This window comes from Lagenorhynchus albirostris, chromosome 8 (assembly GCF_949774975.1).
Source record: "Lagenorhynchus albirostris chromosome 8, mLagAlb1.1, whole genome shotgun sequence".
Classification (NCBI taxonomy): domain Eukaryota; kingdom Metazoa; phylum Chordata; class Mammalia; order Artiodactyla; family Delphinidae; genus Lagenorhynchus; species Lagenorhynchus albirostris.
This window is the reverse complement of record NC_083102.1, coordinates 33,242,672-33,267,811: the sequence shown is the minus strand read 5'-3', so window position 1 is coordinate 33,267,811 and position 25,140 is coordinate 33,242,672. Positions and strand designations below refer to the sequence as shown.

Sequence of the window (25,140 nt, the reverse complement as noted above, 5' to 3'; positions counted from 1 at the left end):
AAAATAATCTCTCACTTTCTATTTAAAAAAAAAACCCTACCTTTTTCCCGACTCATAACTTCATTGATTTCTGAAGCTCTAATAGTGAAACAAGATCTAAGCTGATGTTGGAAAATACATGCATAGGTTGGTATATGTAAGGAAAAAATGCAAGCTCTAAAAGTTTGTTATAGACATAACCTGACCCAGAAAAAAAATTAATATCAGAAACTTACTTACGTTCACTTATCTCATCTTCCTGAGATTCCACATTTTTTAAGGTAGTTGTAAAACAAAGGGTTTTGTTGTTTTGTTTCATTTTCCGTTTGTTTTTTTTTAACGTCTTTATTGGAGTATAATTGCTTTACAATGGTGTGTTAGTTTCTGCTTTATAACAAAGTGAATCAGCTATACATATCCATATATCCCCATACCCCCTCCCTCTTGCGTCTCCCTCCCACCCCTCTGGGTGGTCACAAAGCACTGAGCTGATCTCCCTGTGCTATGCGGCTGCTTCCCACTAGCTATCTACTTTACATTTGGTAGTATATATGGACATATGTATGTCCATGCCGCTCTCTCAATTCGTCCCAGCTTACCCTTCCCCCTCTCTGCATCCTCAAGTCCATTCTCTACATCTGCGTCTTTATTCCTGTCCTGTCCCTAGGTTCTACAGAACCATTTTTTTTTTTAGATTCCATATATATGTGTTAGCATACGGTATTTGTTTTTCTCTTTCTGACTTACTTCACTCTGTATGACAGACCCTAGATCCATCCACCTCACTACAAATAACCCAATTTCGTTTCTTTTCATGGCTGAGTAATATTCCATTGTATATATGCGCCACATCTTCCTTATCCATTCATCTGTCGATAGACACTTAGGTTGCTTCCAAGTCCTGGCTATTGTAAATAGAACTGCAATGAACATTGTGGTAAATGACTTTTTGAATTATGCTTTTATCCGAGTATATGCCCAGTAGTGGGATTGCTGGGTAGTATGCTAGTTCTATTTTTAGTTTCTTAAGGAACCTCCATACTATTCTCCATAGTGGCTGTATCAATTTACATTCCCACCAACAGTGCAAGAGGGTTCCCTTTTCTCCACACCTTGTCCAGCATTTAGTGTTTGTAGATTTCTTGATGATGGCCATTCTGACTGGTGTGAGATGATATCTCATTGTAGTTTAGATTTGCATTTCTCTAATGATTAGTGATGTTGGGCATCCTTTCATGTGTTTGTTGGAAATCTGTATATCTTCTTAGGAGAAACGTCTATTTAGGTCTTCTGCCCATTTTTGGATTGGGTTGTTTGTTTTTTTGATATTGAGCTGCATGAGCTGCTTGTAAATTTTGAAGATTAATCCTTTGTCAGTTGCTTCATTTGCAAATATTTTCTCCCATTCTGAGGGTTGTCTTTTCGTCTTGATTATGGTTTCCTTTGCTGTGCAAAAGCTTTTACATTTCGTTAGGTCCCATTTCTTTATTTTTGTTTTTATTTCCATTACTCTAGGAGGTGGGGCAAAAAGGATCTTGCTGTGATTTATTTCATAGAGTGTTCTGCCTATGTTTTCCTCTGAGAGTTTTATAGTGTCTGGCCTTACATTTAGGTCTTTAATCCATTTTGAGTTTATTTTTGTCTGTGGTGTTAGGGAGTGTTCTAATTTCAATCTTTTACATGTAGCAGTCCTGTTTTCCCAGCACCACTTATTGAAGAGGTTGTCTTTTCGCCATTGTATATCCTTGCCTCCTTTATCAAAAATAAGGTGACCATATGTGCATAGGTTTATCTCTGGGCTTTCTATCCTGTTCCATTGATCTATATTTCTGTTTTTGTGCCAGTACCATACTGTCTTGATTATTGTAGCTCTGTAGTATAGTCTGAAGTCAGGGAGCCTGATTCCTCCAGCTCTGTTTTTCTTTCTCAAGATTGCTTTGGCTATTTGCGGTCTTTTGTGATTCATTACAAATTGTGAAAATGTTTGTTCTAGTTCTGGGAAACATGCCATTGGCAGTTTGATAGGGATTGCATTGAATCTGTAGATTGCTTTGGGTAGTAGAGTCATTTTCACAATGTTGATTCTTCCAATCCAGGAGCATGGTATATCTCTCCATCTATTTGTATCATCTTTAATTTCTTTCATCAATGTCTTATAGTTTTTTGCATACAGGTCTTTTGTCTCCTTAAGTACCTTTATTCCCAGGTATTTTATTCTTTTTGTCAAGTGGTAAATGGGAGTGTTTCCTTAATTTCTCTTCCAGATTTTTCATCATTAGTGTATAGGAATGCAAGAGATTTCTGTGCCTTAATTTCGTATACTGCTACTTTACCAAATTGATTGATTAGCTCTAGTAGCTTTCTGGTAGCATAATTAGGATTCTCTATGTATAGTATCATGTCATCTGCAAACAGTGAGAGTTTTACCTCTTCTTTTCTGATTTGGATTCCTTTTATTTCTTTTTCTTCTCTGATTGCTGTGGCTAAAACTTCCAAAACTATGTTGACTAATAGTGGCGAGAGTGGGCAACCTTGTCTTATTCCTGATCTTAGTGGAAATGCTTTCAGTTTTGCACCATTGAGAATGATGTTGGCTGTGGGTTTGTCATATATGGCCTTTATTATGTTGAGGTAAGTTTCCACTATGCCTACTTTCTGGAGGGTTTTTATCATAAATGGGTGTTGAATTTTGTCAAAAGCTTTTTCTCCATCTATTGAAATCATCATATGGTTTTTCTCCTTCAATTTGTTAATAGGGTTTATCAGATTGATTGATGTGCATATATTGAAGAATCCTTGCATTTCTGGGATAAAACCCACTTGATCATGGCATATGATCCTTTAAATGTGCTGTTGGATTCTGCTTGCTAGTTTTTGTTGAGGATTTTTGCATTTATGTTCATCAGTGATATTGGCCTGTAGTTTTCCTTCTTTGTGACATCTTTGTCTGGTCTTGGTATTAGGGTGATGGTGGCCTTGTAGAATGAGTTTGGTAGTGTTCCTCTCTCTGCTATATTTTGGAAGAATTTGAGAAGGATGGGTATTAACTCTTCTCTAAATGTTTGATAGAATTCACCTGTGAAGCCATCTGGTCCTGGGCTTTTGCTTGTTGGAAGATTTTTAATCACAGTCTCAATTTCAGTGCTTGTGATTTGTCTGTTCTTATTTTCTATTTGTTCCTGATTCAGTCTCAGAAGGTTGTGCCTTTCTACGAATTTGTCCATTTCTTCCAGATTGTCCATTTTATTGGTATAGAGTTGCTTGTAGTAATCTCTCATGATCCCTTGTATTTCTACAGTGTCAGTTGTTACCTCTCCTTTTTCATTTCTAATTCTATTGATTTGAGTCTTCTCCCTTTTTTTCTTGATGAGTCTGGCTAATGGTTTATCGATTTCTTTTATCTTCTCAAAGAACCAGCTTTTAGATTTATTGATCTTGCTATCATTTCCTTCATTTCTTTTTCATTTATTTCTGATCTGATCTTTATGACATCTTTCCTTATGCTAACTTTGGGGTTTTTTTGTTCTTTTCTCTCTAATTGCATTAGGTGTAAGTTTAGGTTGTTTATCTGAGATATTTCTTGTTATTTAAGGTAGGATCGTATTGCTATAAACTTCCCTCTTAGAACTGCTTTTGCTGCATCTCATAGGCTTTGGATCATCGTGTTTTCATAGTCATTTGTTTCTAGGTATCTTTTGATTTCTTCAGTGATCTCTTGGTTATTTAGTAGTGTATTGTTTGGTCTCCATGTGTTTGTATTTTTTACACATTTTTTCCTGTAATTGATATCTAGACTCATAGCGTTGTGGTCGGAAAAGATATTTAATACAATTTCAATTTTCTTAAATTTACCAAGGCTTTATTTGTGACACATAATATGATTTTTCCTGGAAAATCTATGAGCACTTGAGTAGAAAGTGTATTCTGTTGTTTTTGGATGGAATGTCCTATAAATATCAATTAAGTCCATCTTGTTTAATGTATCATTTAAAGCTTGTGTTTCCTTATTTATTTTCATTTTGGATGATCTGTCCATTGGTGAAAGTGGGGTGTTAAAGTCCCCTATTATGATTGTGTTACTGTCGATTTCCCCTTTGATGGCTGTTAGCAGTTGCCTTATGTATTGAGGTGTTCCTATGTTGGGTGCATAAATATTTACAATTGTTATATCTTCTTCTTGGATTGATCCCTTGATCTTTGTGTAGTGTCCTTCTTTGTCTCTTGTAATAGTCTTTATTTTAAAGTCTATTTTGTCTGATATGAGAATTGCTACTCCAGCTTTCTTTTGATTTCCATTTGCATGGAATATCTTTTTCAATCCCCTCACTTTCAGTCTGTATGTGTCTCTCGGTCTGAAGTGGGTCTCTTGTAGACAGAATATATATGGGTCTCATTTCTTGTATCCATTCAGCAAGCCTGTGTCTTTTGGTTGGAGCATTTAATCCATTCATATTTAAGGTAATTGTCGATATGTATGCTCCTATTCCCATTTTCTTAATTGTTTTGGGTTCGTTATTGTAGGTCTTTTCCTTCTCTTGTGTTTCTTGCCTAGAGAAGTTCCTTTAGCATTTGTTGTAAAGCTCAATTCGTGGTGCTGAATGCTCTTAATTTTTGCTTGTCTGTAAAGGTTTTAATTTCTCCATGAAATCTGAATGAGTTCCTTGCTGGGTAGAGTAATCTTGGATGAAGGTTTTTCCCTTTAATCACTTTAAATATGCCCTGCCACTCTCTTCTGGCTTGCAGAGTTTCTGCTGAAAAATCAGCTGTTAACCTTATGGGGATTCCCTTGAATGTTATTTGTTGTTTTTCCCTTGGTGCTTTTATTTTTTCTTTGTATTTAATTTTTGATAGTTTGATTAATATATGTCTTGGCATGTTTCTCCTTGGATTTATCCTGTATGGGACTCTCTGTGCTTCCTAGACTTGACTATTTCCTTTCCCATGTTAGGGAAGTTTTCAACTATAATCTCTTCAAATATTTTCTCAGTCCCTTTCCTTTTCTCTTCTTCTTCTGGGACCCCTATAATTTGAATGTTGGTGTGTTTAATGTGTCCCAGAGGTCTCTGAGACTGTCCTCAATTCTTTTCATTCTTTTTTCTCTATTCTGCTCTGCAGTAGTCATTTCCACTACTTTATCTTCCAGATCACTTATCTGTTCTTCTGCCTCAGTTATTCTGCTATTGATTCCTTCTAGAGAATTTTTAATTTCATTTATTATGTTGTTCATCATTGTTAGTTTGCTCTTTAGTTCTTCTATGTCCTTGTTAAACGTTTCTTGTATTTTCTCCATTCTATTTCCAAGATTTTGGATCATCTTTACTATCATTACTCTGAATTCCTTTTCAGGTAGACTGCCTATTTCCTCTTCATTTGTTTGGTCTGATGAGTTTTTACTTTGCTCCTTCAACTGCTATGTGTTTCTCTGTCTTCTCATTTTGCTTAACTTACTGTGTTTGGGGGTCTCCTTTTCACAGGCTACAGGTTCATAATTCCCATTTTTTTGGGTGTCTGCCCCTAGTGGCTAAGGTTGTTTCAGTGGGTGGTGTAGACTTCCTAGTGGAGGGGACTGGTGCCTGAGTTCTGATAGATGAGGCTGGATTTTGTCTTTCTGGTGGGCAGCACCGCATCAGGTGTGCTTTGGGGTGTCTATGACCTTATTATGATTTTGGCAGTCTCTCTGCTAATGGGTGGGGTTGTGTTCCTGTCTGGCTAGTTGTTTTGCATAGGGTGGCCAGCACTGTAGTTTGCTGGTCATTGAGTGTAGCTGGGTTTTAGCCTTGAGATGGAGATCTCTGGGAGAGCTTTCACCATTTGATATTACATGGAGCTGGGAGCTCTCTGGTGGACCAGTGTCCTGAACTCGGCTCTCCCACCTCAGAGGCACAGGCCTGATAGCCGGCTGGAGCACCAAGACCCTGTCAGCCACATGGCTTGGAAGAAAAGTGAGAAAAGAAGAAAGAAAGAAAAAGTAATAAAATAAAATAAAGTTATTAAAATAAAAAATAAAGAAAATTATTAAAAATAAAAAGTAATTTAAATAAAAGAGAGAAAGAAGAGAGCAGCCAAACCAAAAAGAAATCCACCAATGGTAACAAGTGCCAAAAACTATATTAAAAAAAAAAAAAGAAACCGACAGACAGTACCCTAGGACATATGGTAAAAGCAAAGCTATACAGACAAAATCACACAAAGAGCACCACCTAAATTTTGGGATGATTCGTTGTCTATTCAGGTATTCCACAGATACAGGGTACATCAAATTGATTGTGGAGATTTAATTCGCTGCTTCTGAGGCTGCTGGGAGAGATTTCCCTTTCGCTTCTTTGTTCACACAGCTCCTGAGGTTCAGCTTTGGATTTGGCCCTGCCTCTGCGTGTAGGTCACCTGAGGGTGTCTGTTCCCGCCCAGACAGGACGGGGTTAAAGGAGCAGCTGATTGCACTCAGTGTGTTCTCCCGGGGAAGTTGTCCCTGGATTGCAGGACCCTGTCAGTGGCAGGTTGCACAGGCTACCGGGAGGGGAGGTGTGGATAGTGACCTGTGCTCGCACACAGGCTTCTTGGTGGCGGCAGCAGCAGCCTTAGTGTCTCATGCCCATCTGTGGGGTCCGCGCTGGTAGCCGCGGCTCGCGCCAGTCTCTGGAGCTCGTTTAGGCGGTGCTCTGAATCCCCTCTCCTCGCGCAACCGAAACAATGGTCTCTTGCCTCTTCGGCAGCTCCAGACTTTTTCCCAGACTCCCTCCCGGCTAGTTGTGGCGCACTAACCCCCTGCAGGCTGTGTTCATGCAGCCACCCCCAGTCCTCTCCCTGGGATCCGACCTCCGAAGCCCGAGCCTCAGCTCTCAGTGCCCACCCGCCCCGGCGGGTGAGCAGACAAGCCTTCGGACTGGTGAGTGCTGGTCAGCACCGATCCTCTGTGCAGGAATCTCTCCGCTTTACCCCCCGCATCCCTGTTGCTGTGCTCTCCTCCACAGCTCCGAACCTTTCCCCCTCCACCACCTGCAGTCTCCGCCTGCGAAGGGGCTTCCTAGTGTGTGGAAACCTTTCCTCCTTCACAGCTCCCTCCCACTGGTGCAGGTCCTGTTACTATTCTTTTATCTCTGTTTTTTCTTTTGCCCTACCCAGGTACGTGGGGAGTTTCTTGCCTTTTGGGAAGTCTGAGGTCTTCTGCCAGTGTTCAGTAGGTGTTCTGCGGGAGATGCTCCACATGTAGAAGTATTTCTGATGTATTTGTGGGGAGGAAGGTGATCTCCACGTCTTACTCCTCCACCGTCTTGAAGGTCTCCCCCATTTTCCGTTTTTTTCCAAACTGTACAAGTTGACAGTATTTATTATAAAAGTGAGGTGAGCTTACAAAAACAAACACCACAAGAGCTATTTAAAAGGATAAAGAATACATTTAAAAACCACTGAGACAGTTTGGAGACCAACAAAATAATGTATGAGGTAGGTTTAAATACATCAAGGAGGTAAAAAAGGACATAAATAATCTTGATTCCTGAGTATGAGATATAAACACTACAGAGAATTTTCCCCAACATCTGGTAACCTGGACAATTTTATAAAAATCAGAATTGGTTTGAAGTCAGATGGGTAAGACCAACTGCTGTTAATGTGATTACTCTTTTCTCATTATGCCTAGGACTAGACTAGACTTCAGGTTTTAGCTTCCCATAAGCACTACCATGTAATGACAAATGTATTTTGAAATTAAAAATTAGAATACATTTTTATTGGGATGTAGTAGCTTTACAGATTACCAAACTTGTGGACTGTTTTCCTCTATTCTTATTTTTTATTCAGTGGTTGATTTACTGTTCGTTATTATAATAGCACCAGTACTATAGAATGAGCTCACCACACCAAAGCTTTATGCTGTAAATTGAAGTTAAATTGCTCACTCCCATCAGATGCTAATTAAACTATTATTGATTTTATGTAGCACATTGTGCTCTAAATATATATGCCTGGGATACCCAGCAGATGAATTGCTACTTATAGATACTAATAATAAGGATGCTGGTTATTTTTTCAACTTTAATTAACAGGTGTAATACCCACTTGCAAAGATATCATTAAATTGTAACCAAGATTTACAGAATTTATAATACAAAGTTGGTTGTTTAATATTCCTTTTATAGGTTGACCTTTTCAAAATGCAGTTTAATATTTAAGCATAAAACCACTGAACTTTCAAAACTTTGTTGCCTTAGCTCACCTCAAAACCTATTTTCTCTGTGAATTGTTTCTGTTTTATTGAGATGAAAAACACTTCACTAATGCCACTATACCAATGGCACAAACAAAACAAAAGTGTGTGACTTCTGGTTTCTGGTCCAAATGTAAGAAGCTTAGAAGTAGCCACTCCTTCCTAAAAGCAAGTGAAAAGCTGAACAAACTGAAAAATAAACAACTCTTCTTAGATCTGTCAAAAAGACCTCTCACAGGGCAAACTCTTGCCCCTCAAATTGAAGAGAGAGACAGGCAGATACAGAGAATCACAACTTACTCAAGCAGAAATCCATAAGCAGAAATCTCCTTGGGAACCAGTAGTATGGTAGAAAAACCTAAACTGTAATTGATGAATTGCTGGAAGCTCAGGGAGTATAAGACTGCGAGTTAAAAGCTCTAAGGGTACACAGACCTATAGGGACCTCCCACTTTCATGTGTCTTACCTCCAGGAGCTCTACCAGGTTCTCATAATGAATAATCAGAGACAAATTCCCTCCTGCTTCTGGCAAAGGTAGGGGGATAGTGGCCATTTTAAAATACACTGGAGCATTCTGTTATTCTTAACAAGAACTTCCCTCAGAAGAAACTATTTTACCAGATCCTAACCTCCTGAGAGAAGGAAATATACAACTTCAGCCCCACCTAGCCATCCTGTCCCACCTAGAGTACGTGGAAGTGGAGATTAAGAAGGTGTGAAGTTCACAGTCCAGAGACCTAAGCTCACCAAAAGACTGGGACCTAATCACAGATTTTAAAATTTGTCCCTTAACTCCCACAGTTTACCACTATATTGCTAAAGACCTCTTAAGGCAGATTCTTTCATGAAATACATCATGTCCACTTTTCAACAATAAAAAATATTTATGAGGCGTACTAAAAGGTGAAAAACACAGTTTGAGGAGATTAAACAGGTGTCAGAGTCAGAATAAAATATGGCAGGGATGTTGGAATTATAAGGCCAGGAATTAAAAAAAAACACAAAAATCCTGCAATTAACATGCTAAGGGCTTTAGTAGAAAAAAGTAGGCAACATGTAAGAACAGATGGATAATGTAAACAGAGAGGTAGAAATTCTAAAAAAGAAATGTCAGAAATCAAAAACACTGTAGCAGAAATGAAGAAAGACTTTGATAGGCTCATTAGCATATGGGACATAACTGAGGAAAGAATCTCTGCATTTAAGGATATGACAGTAGAAACTTCCAAAGATGAAAAGGAAAGCAAAGACTGAAAAAACCAGAACAGAATATTCAATACTCATGGGACAACTACAAAAGGTATAACATACATGTAATGGGAATACCAGAAGGAGAAGGAAGAGAAAGAGGAACAGGAGAAGTATTTGCAGCAGTAATGACTGAGAAGTTCCCCAAATTAATGTCAGACACCAAACCATGTATCCAAGAAGGTTAAAGAATATCAAGTAGAATAAATGTTTAAAATACTACCCCTAGGCATATCATGTTCAAAATTTAGAAAATCAAAGACAAAGAAAAATCTTGAAAGAAGCCATAGGATAGAAACACCTTACCTACAAAGGAGCAAAAACAAGATTTACGTCAACTTCTCCTTAGAAAACACACAAGCAAAAACTGGAGTGAAATATTCAAAGTGTTGGGCTTCCCTGGTGGTGCAGTGGTTGAGAGTCCGCCTGCCTATGCAGGGGACGTGGGTTCATGCCCCGGTCTGGGAAGATCCCACATGCTACGTAGCGGCTGGGTCTGTGAGCCATGGCCGCTGATCCTGCGCGTCCAGAGCTGTGCTCCGCAATGGGACAGACCACAAAAGTGAGAGGCCCGCATACCGCAAAAAAAAAAAAAGAAAGAAATTCAAAGTGTTGAGAGAAAAAAAAAACCCAACCTAGAACCCTGTACTCTCTGAAATTATCCTTTAAAGTGAAGGAGAAATAAAGATTTTTCAGTCAAGCAAAAATTGAGGGAATTTGTTGCCAGTAGACCTACCTTGCAAGAAATGTTAAAAGAAGTTCTTAAGAGAGAAGGAAAATGATATAGGTCAGAAACTCAGATCTACATAAAGAAAGAGCATCAGAGAAGAATTAAGTGAAAGTAAAATAAAAGCTTTTGCTTTTCTTATTTTTAATTGATCTAATAGAAAACAGTTTATTCAAAATAATAACAATATATTAAATTTTGTATACTTATTGTATGCTTATGTGTAAGTGAAATGGGTGACAGCAACAATACAAAGAATGAGAGGAATTAGAATTATTTTGTTATTATAAGGTACTTACGCTACTGTGAAGTGATATAGTGTTTTTTGAAAATGAACTTGGATTACTTGTAAATGTATATTGCAAACTCTAGGTCACACACTAAAAAAGTTTTAAAAAGTATAATGGATATGCTAAAAAAGGAAATAAAATAGAATCATATAAAATGCTCTTGAAAACCACAAAGGTAGAAAAAGAGTAGAAGGCAAAAACAAAAATAAAAAACAAGGACAACAAAGAGAAAACAATAACAAATATGGTAGATATTAATCCAACTATATCAGTAATTACTTTGGGCATCAATGGTTTATATGCATCAATTAAAAGACAGAGATTGTCAAAGTGGCTAAAAAACAAGACCCAACTCTATGTTGTCTATAAGAAACTCACTTTAAATATAAAGATTATACTTATATAGCTATATACTATATAATATATAAATTCAAAGTAAATGAATGGAGAAATATATACCATACTCGCACTAATCAACAGAAAGTGGGAGTAGCTATATTAATTTTCAACAGAGTGAACTTCAGTCAAGGAAAGTTATCAGCGACAAAGAGAGGCATTACATAATGAGAAAGGAGTCAATTCTCCAAGACATAACAATCTGTTTTCTTTTTTAATAGATCGTTATTGGAGTATAATTGCTTCACAATACTGTGTTAGTTTCTGTTGTACAACAAAGTGAATCAATCTTTAACATGTATGCATCTAACTATAGAACATATGAGGCAAAACTGCTAGAATTTCAAGGAGAAATAGATGAATCCACTATTATAGTTGCAGACTTTAACATCCCTGCATCAGAAGTGGAAAGATCCAGCAGGCAGAAAATCACTAAGGACATAGCTGAACTCAACAGTACTAACCATTGACTGGATATAATTGACATCTATAGGTACTCCATTTGACAATAGTAGAATGTACATTTTTCTCAAGTTTACATGGAACAGTCACCAATATTCCGGGCCATAAAACACATCTTAACAAGTTTAAAAGTATAGAAATCATACACTGTATTTTCTCATATCACAGTGAATTTAAACTAGAAATCAATAAAAGAAAGATAGCACGAAATCTCAAAATACTTGGAGATTAAATAACATACTTCTAAATAATACATGAATCAAAGAGGAAAATTCAAGAGCAATTAAGAAATATTTTAAACTAAATGCAAACAAAAATACAGCTTATCAAAATTTACGGGATGCAGTGAAAGAAGTGCTTAGAGGGAAATATATAGCATTGAATGAGCAGGCTAAAAAAGAAAAAATATCTAAAATCAATAATCTAAGATTCCACATTAGGAAATTTGAAAAAGAAGAGCAAATTAAATGCAAAGTAACCAAAAGAAAATAAATAATAAATTAGAGCAGAAATCAATGAAACTGAAAGTAGGAAATCAACAAAACCAAAAGCTTTGAAAATATTGGTTGTTTGAAAATACCAATAAAAGCAATAAGCTTCTAGTGAGACTAAGAAAAAGAGAAAGACACAAATGATCAATATCAGAAATGAAAGATGGACATCACTAAAGAGCCCATGGACATAAAAATATAATAAATATATATTATAAACAATTCTATGCCCACAAATTTGATAACCTAGATTAAATGGACCAATTTCTTGATACAATTTGACAAAACTCACACAAGAAGAGATAGACAATCTGAATAGGCCTACATCTATTAAATGAATTGAATCAATAATTAACAATCTTCCAAAACAGAAAGCACAAGGCTCACATGGGCTCATTGGTGAATTCTACCAAATATTTAATGAAAAAATTATACCAATTCTTACAATCTCATCCAAAAGACAGAAGCAGAGGGAATATTTCTTAACTCATTGTATGAGGCCAGCTTTACCCAGACAAAGACACGAAAAGGTAACTACTACAGACAAATATCTCTTATGAACATAAATGAAAACAATTTCAACAAAATATTAGCAAATTGAATCCAACAATGCATAAAAATAATTATACACCATGACCAAGTGGGATTTAACCCAGGTACACAAAGCTGGTTCAACATTTGAAAATCAATTAATCAATTAATGTAATCCATCACTTCAAAGCTGAAGAAGAAAAATCACATAATCATATCAATGGATGCAAAAAGGCATTTGACAAAATACAACACCCATTCATGATAAATCTTTCAGCAAACTAGGAATAAAGAAGAACTTCCTTAACTTGATAAAAGAAAAACTACACAAAACCTACAACTAATATCAACTAAACTTGAAGATTTCTCACTAAGATCATGAACAAACCAAGGATGTCCCCTTTCAAATATGCTTTACAGCACCTTCTAGAAGTCCTAGAAAATTCAGTAAGATATGAAAGGAAGTTAAAATATACAGGTTGGAAAGGAAGAAATAAAACTTTGTTCAGATGATATAATTGTCTATGTAGAAAATCTGAGAGAGAGAGAATATTTAGTTTTGTTAAAAAATCACCTGTCTTCCCAAGGGGCTGAGCCATTTTGCATTCCTACCAGCAATAAATAAAAGTTCCTGTTGCTCCACATCCTCACTAGTATTTGGAATTGTCAGTGTTTCAGTTTTTGGTCATTCTAATATATGTGTAGTGGTATTCCATTATTGTTTTAATTTCAAATTACCTAATAACATATGATATTGAGCACTTCTCATATGCTCAGTATCGATATGCTCAATATTCATTGAGCACTTTTAATTGACATCTCTGTATCTTCTTTGGTGAGGTCCCTGTTCAGATTTTTTTGCCCAGTTTTTAATTGGGTCATTTGTTTTTACTGTTGAGTTTTATGAGTTCTTTCTTCATGAGTTTTTAAAATCATATTTGATGGTTTAAGCAAAAATTATAGTGCTGTTTGATGTATGCTCAAAGTATGTAGAAAAACTTATTAAGAAAATTACATTTTAAAAGTGGGCAGGGTAAAAGGACCTAAATGGAAGTAATTTTCTACACTTTACTCAAAGTTGTAAAATGTCAATACTAGTAGACTGTGGTGTATGTAGACTGTGATGGTAGATATATATGTATATACTTTAATACCTACAGTCAACACTGAAAAGCTATACAATGATATATACTTAAAAAACTGTAAATAAAGAAAATGAAACTCTAAAAAACATTCAAGTAATCCATAAGAAGGAAAGGAAAAGGAAACAGAGGATGAGAAACAGAGGGAACAAATAGAAAACAAATAATAAAATAGAAGATTTATCTCCTAATATATCAACAATTTCATTAATTGTAACTGTTCTAAATATATTAATTAAGTGACAGTAATTAGTGGGATGGATTTAAAAATGATTAAATTATATGATGTCTACAAGAAAGTTCCTTCAAACATAATGATATAAGCAGATTAGAAGGATAGAAAAAAGATAAACCATACAAAACTTAATTTTAAAAAGAGTAGCTCTATTAATATCATGTAAAGTAGACTTCCGAGAAAAAAAAAATCAAACAAACAAACAAGCAACAACAACAAACCCCACCAAAACCTTACCAACAACAAAGAAGCATATTACAAGGGTCATTACACCAAGAAGACATAGTGATACAACATGTGTATGCACCAAGCAATGGAGCATCAAAATACATGAAACGAATGAATAGAACTGAAAGGAAAAGAAGACAAATCATTTTAACTGGCAGTTTCAACACCCTATAACTGTTAAAGAAATTTAATTTAAATTAAAATTAAATTAAAAAATTTAAATTAAAAACTTACAAAAAATAATCTCTGTAGACCCAGATGGCTTCAGTGGAGGAATCCACCAAACAATAAATAAGAATTGGGACAAACTCTACATAATCTCTTCTACATAATAGAAGAGAAACTAACATTTTCCACCTCTTTTTATGAGGTCTGGATTATCCTGATATCAAGGTCAGACAAAAACAATACAGGAAGAAAGAAAGAGAGAGAGAGAAGGAGGAAGGGAGGGAGGGAGGGAGGAAGGAAGGAAGGAAAGAAGGAACGAAGGAAGGAAAAGAAAGGAGGGAAGAAGAGAGAAAGAAAGGAAGGAAACTACAGATTAATATTTTTCATGAACTTAAGTGCAAAAAATTCTTGACAAAATATGAACATTTTGAATCTAGCAATGTATAAAAAGAGTTCTTAAACATAACACCAAAACACAATTCATAAAAGAAATAATTGGTAAATTGGATTTTATCAAAATTAAATTTTTCTGTCCTGTGAAAGATCTTATTAAAAGGATAAAAAGAAAAACTACAGCCTTGAAGAAAATATTTGCAAATCACATATCTGACAAATGACTTATACCTTTAAAATGTATAGAAAGAAGGATAAAGAATTAGCTTCACTGATCTTTATGTTATTTACACAGTTTTCTTACAGACTTACAGAACTCTGCACAATAGTAATGGCTACACTGTATTAAGTAATCAGGAAGGTAAGGTTCTGCCAACTGATAATCCTGGGATAGCAATATGTGATAAATTATTACAGTTAGAGTACCCCCCCCAAAAAATCACACCTGTTTGTATTAACTCCATTATGTAGTCTTTTCCTACATTGACTATGGCTTAGCCATGTTGGCTTGGCCAATGAGACATCATGCAAAATGATGTCACATTCAGGCTGGCCCCATCTCTTCCTGCTTTTAGAACCCTGCTACATATGAAGCCAAGTTATCCTACTAGAGACAAATGGTCCAGCAGACAGCCAACACCAACAACCAGACTTTTGAGTGAGGTTGTCTTAGACCATCAATCCCAAGGATAGTCACCAGATAGTATGCAGAATTAGCAGCAAAGGAACCACTAAAATGAATTGCCCATATTGCTGACCCAGAGGACGATAAAGAGGTAAAATAGTTGTTTTAAGGCACTAATTTTCACAGTGGTAGATTTCGCAACAACACGTAACTGATACAGCTTATTATTACTAAATATTTAAATCTTACTTAAACTTAAGTAAATGGGTTGACTCAATTATGTAATTGAGTACTTTCATTTCAACTCTAATTTTGAAAGCCCTTCATAATTATACACTCTAACTTTTTAAAATTTGAAGTTGTTCATGGTATTATGAGAATCACTGAAGAGAGTAACAGCATCAATGTAGCTGGTTTGGGAAATTGAATTTTGTGTGAATTTATTCAGAACCTACCTTACATAATGTATTTTTAATTTGCCAATAATGATTTTGGCTTCAAATTCTGCCTGCCTTCAGAATATCAAATGGCCAAAACCCAGCAAATTCAGAGTTTACTCAGAACCAATTAATGTAAGTTTTACCAATTATACCTTTATACAAAGTTCAAGTCTTGAACAATTGTGGACTGTGGACTGTTTTTCTTATCATCTTTTGAAATAGTTTAAAGAAGAAGAACCAATTGCCAAATGTGGAGATCAACACTAAAAAGATTAAAATGTTCATCTGTCATTGTAATTTTGCCAAATAAGTTATTGAGTAATTTGTGGAATTTATTATTCAAGCTATTATTTAGGTCAATCTAGTAAGCACATTAATATGAAAAACATCTCCTTTTTCGCCATTAGCTACAATAAACTTTAAAATATGCCAATCTTCATGCTTTAGGGCATAATTTGGTTACCAGCTGGGGTCAGGAAGAAATTTTCTCCATAGTGTAGTATTGCCAATTACCATAGGTGTAGAGAGAACAAGAGAAAGAGTCCAGGGGTTACACGGCCCTCTAAAGCATCTGGTATTGGATGCTTTCTGAGTGAGAATTCAGGATAAGATGAAACATTCAATTGTTCCTGTATGTCAATTCCGATATTCCTATGAGCAGCCAATATGACATTGCTGCCACAAGGGAGGGATTTCCTACAGAACAGATGTCACTTACAGTATTATGTGGACTATCTATCTCAATGAATAATTGCTTGGCACTTTTGCCCTATGGCAAGGGTCTGAAAATATGTTAGGGTGGGAACACACCATACAAGCAGATGGGCTTAGATAAAAGAAAGAGCAAGAGCATACTGAGTCTGAAATAGATATGTAAAAGCCAGATGGGGGTACTGAAGCAGATGTCTTTCCTTATCTTCAGCAACTAAAGCTCAAGATCAGAATTTTCCAGTTATTAGTTATTTAGAAGTTCTATTCTCAAATTTCTTTAGATGAGTGTGTGTTACATAAGGCTCCAATTTATTGAAGTAAAGAAACCTTGCCTTTTTGGTATAAACTGCAATTTCCATTTGAAATAAATGCATTTTGCTTTAGGCCTGAAACTGATGTGAGACTCCCAACACCAGTGCCCGCTACTTCCACCCCTCCCCCGAAAAAAGAAAAAGGAAAAAACTAAGCTGGGATAAGAGGAGGGACACAAAGACTGACAATGAATGACAAAGGACAACTGAGATGGGACTTGCCTGAGAGAGACAGCAAGAGAGGAAAAAAAGTTCTTTTAAAATATCAATAAGAGAATCAAAGAAAGCAAGATCCTTTTTCTGATAAAAGGGGAAAAGTTAATAACAGTGAAGAAAGAAGGCAATTGCAATATGCTCCAACTGTAATGGAAGAAAAGAAGATGAAGGTAGAATCAGAAAGTAACCATTTTAAATAAGTTTAACATACATGTAGCTTTCACAATTCAAGAATTAAAGTTTTAAAAATATTTAAACTATTTGCCTCCATAGCAGACCTGATTGACTATCCAAATAATGGGTTGGAGAAAGAGGAGGAATGTTTTTGTTCACAAGAACCAGCAAAGGAATTTTTACTTTTAAAATAGCATTGACTCCAGAAAAAAGCTTGGGTCTGGGGGCAGGGAACAATAATGAATATATTGTAAATTATTAACAAGCATTAATTGATATCTCAGAATTAGAAAATGCTCGAGGATGTTACAGATACATTTCTATGAGTATAATTAGACACAAGTAATAAGTGCTTTGAGAATTTTTTGGACAAAAATAATCTGGCCATTCAATAATGTCTGGAAACTGTGAGTCAACAGAACATTTGTTCATGTGTTAGAGCAGATTCAAAGGTGATTCTTAAGGAAAATTCTAAGCCTTGCTTGCCTATATCCCTTTGTATGTAATTTAATCTTAAGAAATATAATTTTTATCATAAGATATTAATCCTACCATGTTCATCTGTTTTCAAAGTTTAATAACCCATCCACAATTGTTAATATGGAGAAACAGGATACAAGGTCCTATTTGAGACTATAGCTCAAAATTTTCTTTTAGCTATAGTCCAGCTGACAAAAGTATAATGTAAGGGAAATTGCCTAAGGAGCAATCATACACTATTCTGAGGCCACTTAAAGAGTTTGGACTTTATCTTCAAGGGAACGGGAAGCCACTGAAAAGCTTTTGTTGGGGTGTGTGCTTGGGAGAAGGGTACCACAGTCACATTTATATTACCATAGATCCCTGGGAATACACAGTGGGGAAAGATTGGAGGGTAACATGACAGCGAATAAGGACACCAATGTGGAGCATTGTAGTAATTAGATGAGAAATGATGATGACCTTGACTAGGGTTGTGGCTGTAGCAGTAGAGGAGTGGGGAGATTTGAAAACTATTTATGAGGGGGGCTCAGACAGGAATTTGCAATAACAGGGATGAAAGAGAGAGAGGATGGTAGGATGATTTCTGTTTTAAGGCTTGAGCAAGGGCATGGGTAAATATTCCAGTTATGAAATATGAAACTCTGAAGAAGGAGCAGGGTCTTTGTTTGTTGTTTTGTGTGTGTGAATTCATTGGGAGACACTACTAATCCAGTTTAGGCCATATTAAGTTTGAAGAGGCATCTAGATAGAAGCAGTTGAATATTTGGATGTGTAGCTAAGAGGAGGGCTGCAAATTGAAGACAAATATTTTTAGGTAAGCAGGATTTACTTTATTGAACCCATGGTAGTGGATAAATCTGCCTGAGGATAACGTGAAAAATCAGAAGCAAAGAATCTCAAAAACACTTTTAAGGAAAAAGATTTATTAAACAAGTATTTTGTAAGCACCTACTCTGTTCTAGTCCCCAGAGCTCGATCTATCTCGCTCTATACAACAGATAAGGTGTATTCTCCCATGTAGCATACATTTTCAGGAGTTGAGCCAAACAGCTAACCAGTAAACATATAAGAGCAAAACCCTCCAACATGATAAGTTAGGTATTTTCAGATACTCTGAGAGACTGTGTAGAAAATAAAAGAGCACATGGTGACAACAAGTGCCTGGAACATGGTGGAACACTGAGGGAGGGATAAGAAGATGCAGCATGCAAAGGAAAGCAGGAGCCCTAAGGAAGGAGAACAGCAATAGGAACAGGTGTTTTATTGGCAGAGGGAAACTATTGCAACTCAGAGCCAACCAAGAGGCAGAAAATGGAAAGTTAGTTTTCTCTCTAATAAGGCCACCAAAAGTTTCTCTGCCAAAACTGCTGCTTATACAGTGTGTAATCAAACTGGACAAGTCTCAGAAAAGTTGTAGAAAGACAGTGCCTTGAATCTAAAGTCTAGAAAGTTAAAAGGAAAGCAAGGAGAGTTTGGGAACTGCTGAATCTAGTGAGCTAAAACGATTAACAAAACACCGAGATAAGACCTTTCCTTAATATAGTTATATATTAATATCAAAAATGTAACTTAGAATGGAAATGTATACTGTTCCTGCTTTTCTCAGTTATTCATGTTTGATATTTCACCCTCAGGATTAGTTAGCACATCTAGACATCATGATTTATCTAGTGGAAGCTACTGAAATAATTAGCATCTGTATATCTGGGTTTACATACTTAAAAAATGATGATAGCTGTGTTGCCACTAAAAATTAGCAAAACAAAGTTATAGGTTGAGCACACATTATTTTAAAATTCTGATGAAAAAATTTTTGGTTAATCCCCATGATACATTTTCAAGTAGCTATGAGAAATTTGAAGATTCCTTGAAATTTGAAATCATAATAATTTGAAGTCATAATAATCTATTAAAAGCCTCAGAAAGAGACATACAAGGAAAAGTTGAAAAAGAACAACAGTATTCACATTCATGGAGGGAGATTATAAAGTTAAAGGTGACCAATTTTCTATGTTTCAAGATAAGTAAAAGGAAATTAGGTTAAAATTATAAGCCAATCATAGTGAAGAAGAAGATTAATATTATAACTTCTATGTATGCCACAATATATTACCCAGAATGTTGTATAATTCTCTCTGCTTCATTACCTAAAATCAAGACAGGCCCTGAAAAGCAGGTATTGATTAATAAGAATCATAGTGCCAGACTATCTTATACTTGAGGTTTCCAAAGAAACAGGTCACTCCCACCCTTGTCCCCTTTGACTTCAGTGAGCCATTTTCCTCCATCAGTAAGCTTTTGAGCTATAAAGATATTTCATAGGGTTTTAGATGCTACTAGTCTCAGGTGTATAATAAGTTTTATTCAGACAACACCATGGGGATTAGTTGTCTTCTTGAGACTCTTGCTTATGAAGTTGATCGTAACTTGGATGAACTCAGCTTAAGCCACAGCTACCATCTTAGTTCACCCATTACTCATCATCAGTTAGTAGTAGCTGCATTTGCTCAGGTTCAACCATGCATTCCTCATTTTTATAAAAAAAGGAAATACATGTTTGTGGAAAACATGTCCTCACTCTGATCAAAAAATCTTTTTATAGACAGTGTATAGCTCTCACTTTATGTTTTCAGCTCCACAGCTTCTGTAATTTCTGTCCCTTTCATCAACACTAGAGGCAGAGGGGTTTTTAAAGTATGTTAGGTGTAATATACAGGCCACTTGACATAATTTCTGTTTTAAGTCTGAGTCTTATTAGAAAAAAAAAGAAGGGTTTTAAAAGGTTTTTGGTATAGATAACTTCAAAAGTTTGCTCAGCATAGATGTAAATGAAATCTATGTCTGGAGGAAATGAACAAATCCTACAGGTTATTTAACAAATTTAGAACATCCAAAGGACAACTAGAAAATGCTATCTAAGCATGGAAGATTTAGCAACTGATTCTGTAACTGGATTTCTGGTTTCTAACTCTTTTCTCTTGTTCTCTAAGTTTTACCTCTGCATCAGAGTTAGTATCCTTGATATACACCTCTTGTGGATTTTTCCTTTTTTTGTATGCCAAATCCTTTCCCTGCATCCCTCCTGTCCTATGACTCCAGAGAAAAGTAAAGGCAAATGCCAACAGTGGAATAATGAAGATGTAGGAAGTTCTTGGCAGATCAAGCAATGAGAAGTATACATTTCCACCAAAAAAAAAAAAAAATTATAGTAAGAGGACAAAGGGAGACAAGATGACAAACATGAGGGTTCTAATTCCCTGTTCTGAGACAAAACCATTTTTGTATATGCAGTGGAGAGTCAGAGAGAAGAAGAAACATAAAAAGAGGGATTTTTGCTCCATTTTCCATTTATGATGGTGTTGAGTCACCACAGCATATAAGAAATGATGACAAATATTCCAGCAGGCCCCAGGCTCTGTGACTGAGCCCCAAGGTCCACGGGCATTGACCACTGATGCTACCCTTGCTGGAGGTAGACCGTGAACCCCATTAGCCACAGACTTAGCAAGGGGAGCTAACAGGAAGCCTGGTTCTTAGGTCAAACCAGCTTCAAACGTTCCAAACAAATTTGACAGACTTCAGCTAATGGAAAAAATTAGACAAAGCCCCTCTACCCTGAATAAGTGATTTAACAAATATAATGTTAGGCTGTTAACCAGTATAGAATTAACTAATGCAACGAGAACACGTATGGCCTGTGTTAATAGCCACAAACTGGGATGACTGCCTGGCTCATAGTAATTTCTGGAGCCATGTTTGTAAAGCACCCCCTCCTCATTCTAATAATATACTATCCCTTCCATCTCTCCCTACAGCCACAAAAGTGAATACCTGACTAATGAAAACTGATCATAGCATCACCATCACCTTAATGACCAGCCTAAGGGATCACATGCCGCGGAGCAACTAAGCTCGTGCTCCACAACTACTGAACCTGCGCTCTAGAACCCGCGAGCCACAACTACTGAAGCCCATGCACCTAGAGCCCATGCTCCGCAACAAGAGAATCCACTGCAATGAGAAGCCCTCGCACCACAAGGAAGAGTGGCCCCCGATCACCGCAGCTACAGAAAGCTTGCGTGCAGCAACGAAGACCCAGACAAAAATAAAATAAATAAAATTGAAAAAAATAAAAAAAGGCTGGGATCCCAAATGTGATCCCAGCAAATCTTTATCTGGAATTTTTCACACTAGAGCCAAGTAACATAAGCCCCCATTTTCCTAGGTGACATGTTGTGAGGATGCAGGCCTAAAGGGAATGAAGCCCACACAGTGTGCTACAAGGAGGACCTGGTCTGAGAGCAAAGACAATATGCAGAGAAAAGCACAAATGAGAAATAGACACTTCTTAACCATATTTGAAGTTTCCTAACGGTATTCAAAGTCCTGGTTCCAGTCACCCCTGATATCCTTCCTAGTAATAGGGGTCAACGAATTCTCTTTTTGACTTAATCAACTTCCAACTGGGCTGTTCTTACTGAACATCATCTGAGTCTTCACTAATAAAGCTAGTGAGAAAGTGGGTAAACCCCAACCAGATGGACAAATAATAACTGCCAACACTGTAATGGTCATAGAACAATAACATTTTTTTCATTGTGCAATTTTGAGCTAATTTCTTAAAATCTCTGAGCCTCAGTATATTATCTGGAAAATAGGGCTTACAGCTACTCTACTGGATTATTGAAAAATTAAGAATAATGTTATAAAGTATTAGCATAATGGCTTTCCATGGCACTTCTTAAAAAGTGCTAAAAATTTATTTTTCTGAAAGTGAGGATGTGAGGATAATGATGAAGATGACCCTGAAAAGACAAAGATTACAGGACTCAGAATCTTACATGATTTTTCTATTAAAAGCATGCCTGATCAAACATATTTTAATAAAGAAAGTTACAAGAACTGAAAAGAAAAATGTAACATAGTCAGAGATAATTATAAACAAAACATCTCCATTACCTTAAGAAGGAATGATTTTAAGAGCTTAATTTACAACAAATAAGCATTCATGGTCAAAAGTTTACTAGGGGTTAATGAAATAGTCTTACTTTTAAGAATAGGTTTAATATAAAAAACAAGCAAATGTGATTGATATAGCTATTCCCTGAGAATGAATATAACGATAGTTTTAGGCCCAACTCAAATGTCTCCATAATAATAAAGCCTTCCATGACTTCACCAAACCTACGTACAATTACTAGACACCATACCTATGGTATTTAGTCTTTCTTTCATTGTATTGATATTTATTTATTTACCTTCTACATTATAAAACCTACATAGCAATGTCTCTCTTTTTCATATTTGTACCCTATAATTATAGCTCAAGAACTTGGTTGAAAGTAGCTGCTCAAAGTATTAAATTAAACTGAACTCTAGAAGTTTACTGGGAGTCAGAAGAAATGGTTTCCTATCTTGCCTCTGTCATTCACTCAGTGTGTTCCCTTAAAAAAGCCAATAGCCTTACGGTCATATACTCACTGCAGTGGACTTCAAAGTTAGGTACTCTAACCTCCTACTCCAGTGCAAAAATCCCCTCTAAAATACATTTGCTCGAAATTGAGTTATTTGTAGTGAGGTGGATGGACCTAGAGTCTGCCATACAGAGTGAAGTTAAGTCAGAAAGAGAAAAACAAATACCGTATGCTAACACATATATATGGAATCTAAAAAAAAAAAAAAAGTGGTTCTGAAGAACCTAGGGACAGGACAGGAATAAAGACGCAGACATAGAGAATGGACTTGAGGACACAGGGAGGGGGAAGGGTAAGCTGGGACGAATTGAGAGAGTGGCATGGACATATATACACTACCAAATGTAAAATAGATAGCTAGTGGGAAACAGCCGCATAGCACAGGGAGATCAGCTCAGTGCTTTGTGACCACCCAGAAGGGTGGGATAGGGAGGGTGGGAGGGAGACGCAAGAGGGAGGGGGTATGGGGATATATGGATATGTATACCTGACTCACTTTGTTATAAAGGAGAAACTAACACACCATTGTAAAGCAATTATACTCCAATAAAAAATAAAATACGTTTGCACACTCAGACCCTCTACAAAAAAGTAATCTTCAATGAAGTTCATAACCACTTTTTCGCATATTATCTCTCACATTGAACAACTCAACAAAGCAATGCTTTAAAAGACCCATTATCATAGAGTCAGCGAGAGATCCAGAATTCCAACTGAAAGATGGCATCCTTTCTTTACACTCCAGCACTTACTTGTGTTTTAAAGTCTTAGAATGACTTTAGAAAGCTTATCATTCTTAATAATCTTCCTACTCATATGGCACACCTCACTGATTGGTTTAGATAGTCAAAGGAGATGATATGAAACTTCTCTGTATAGTATAAAATGCCGTATTATTATCTTAATGATGACGTTGATTATAATGATGATGATAGGAAAGAGAAAATTATGTACTTTGGAGGTTTTGTTGCCCTAATATTTACATGCTGTTAAATGAACCACTTGCTGGGTATTGAGAGGAAGTTCTGGATTTATATCCTTACTTTGTCTTTAACTTTTGAGTACATTTAAAATGTATGAATTAAAAAGTAGGTGATTACCCATTATATTTACTTAGAAATTATGGCTATTATGTATACAGATATGTACCTTGGGAAAGGATGGTAACTGACTTGAAGAAATTTCTGGTCTTACTGGGAAAAGTCTCTGAAACATTGGTTTGTATGAAAATTGCATGTGGAATTGTGTGTGCTGTGTCCTGGCTTCCTGGCTGAGTTGAAGTCTCCTCTCCTTTTCTCCTAATTGTCCTTTCAGTTGAAATTGGAATCCAATTAAAGCTTGTAACATATTTTTCTACTTTTCTTCTCACTATTAATGATTTGAAAAAAAGAAGCTCTCCAAAAAACATGCAAGGAATTATTTTCTTTTATCACCTGAGATTACATATTGTAAAATAATCTAGTAAATGATAGGGGAAGCATCTGAAATAGAAAAACAAATTCACTCTTTAATGGTTACGGTTCACCCATAATACAATTCTTAATGTTCAAGTTAAAAAAAAAAAAAAGATGAGAAGAAACAGTTGGCATTCAGCTAACAATTGTGTTTGGAGATTTGTGCCTGACTTTGTTATTCTGAGCAAAGCCAGGTACCAGTCTCTTGGGATTATGTACAAAGGCAAGAAAAAAAGTGGACATGTACAAACCTCAAAGGTGACTGCTGGGTTAATAAAACAGCCTGTTTTCTGTTCACCCACTCTTGCTCTCAGTGTGCAAGTATATTAAAATATGTCAAAAGGAAAACCATTCGCTGTGCAAAAATAATTCAACTACAAGTCACAATTTCCAGCTGCTGGAGTGCCTTAGTGCATTTAAGTGCACTAACAAGTGACCCATACATCTCCCTGGATGAAAGTTGTATCCTCATTAAAGGAGAAACAAACACAAAATAGGAACAACTGTCACATAGAAAAACAGACCACAATAGATGCCGCATTTCCCTCAGTATGTTTCTGACTTGAGCTATCACAGACTGAAGAGCAGTGCTGTCCTAGAAGTCACCTCTTAAAAAGCTATGAAAGTAAAACGAGGAAGCTGCTAGAGGAACTGAATGTGTATCTGGAAAAACATTTTTTCTTTCTAGTCTCTATAAAATCTCTCACCACACAAGACATTGTAATAATGTGAAGTGGCTGGATTAAACAAACGTA

General features: G+C 36.2%; 1 protein-coding gene across 1 annotated transcript in view; it reads right to left on the bottom strand.

The window, feature by feature from the left end:
* The window catches only part of TFEC (transcription factor EC), a 151,727-nt gene extending 127,449 nt beyond the window's left edge, over positions 1-24,278 (bottom strand). Inside the window, exon 1 of the mRNA XM_060156008.1 lies at positions 24,081-24,278. Coding sequence (XP_060011991.1) covers positions 24,081-24,278 — 198 coding nt within the window. The remainder of the gene's footprint in view (positions 1-24,080) is intronic.
* Positions 24,279-25,140: the final 862 nt, after the last annotated feature.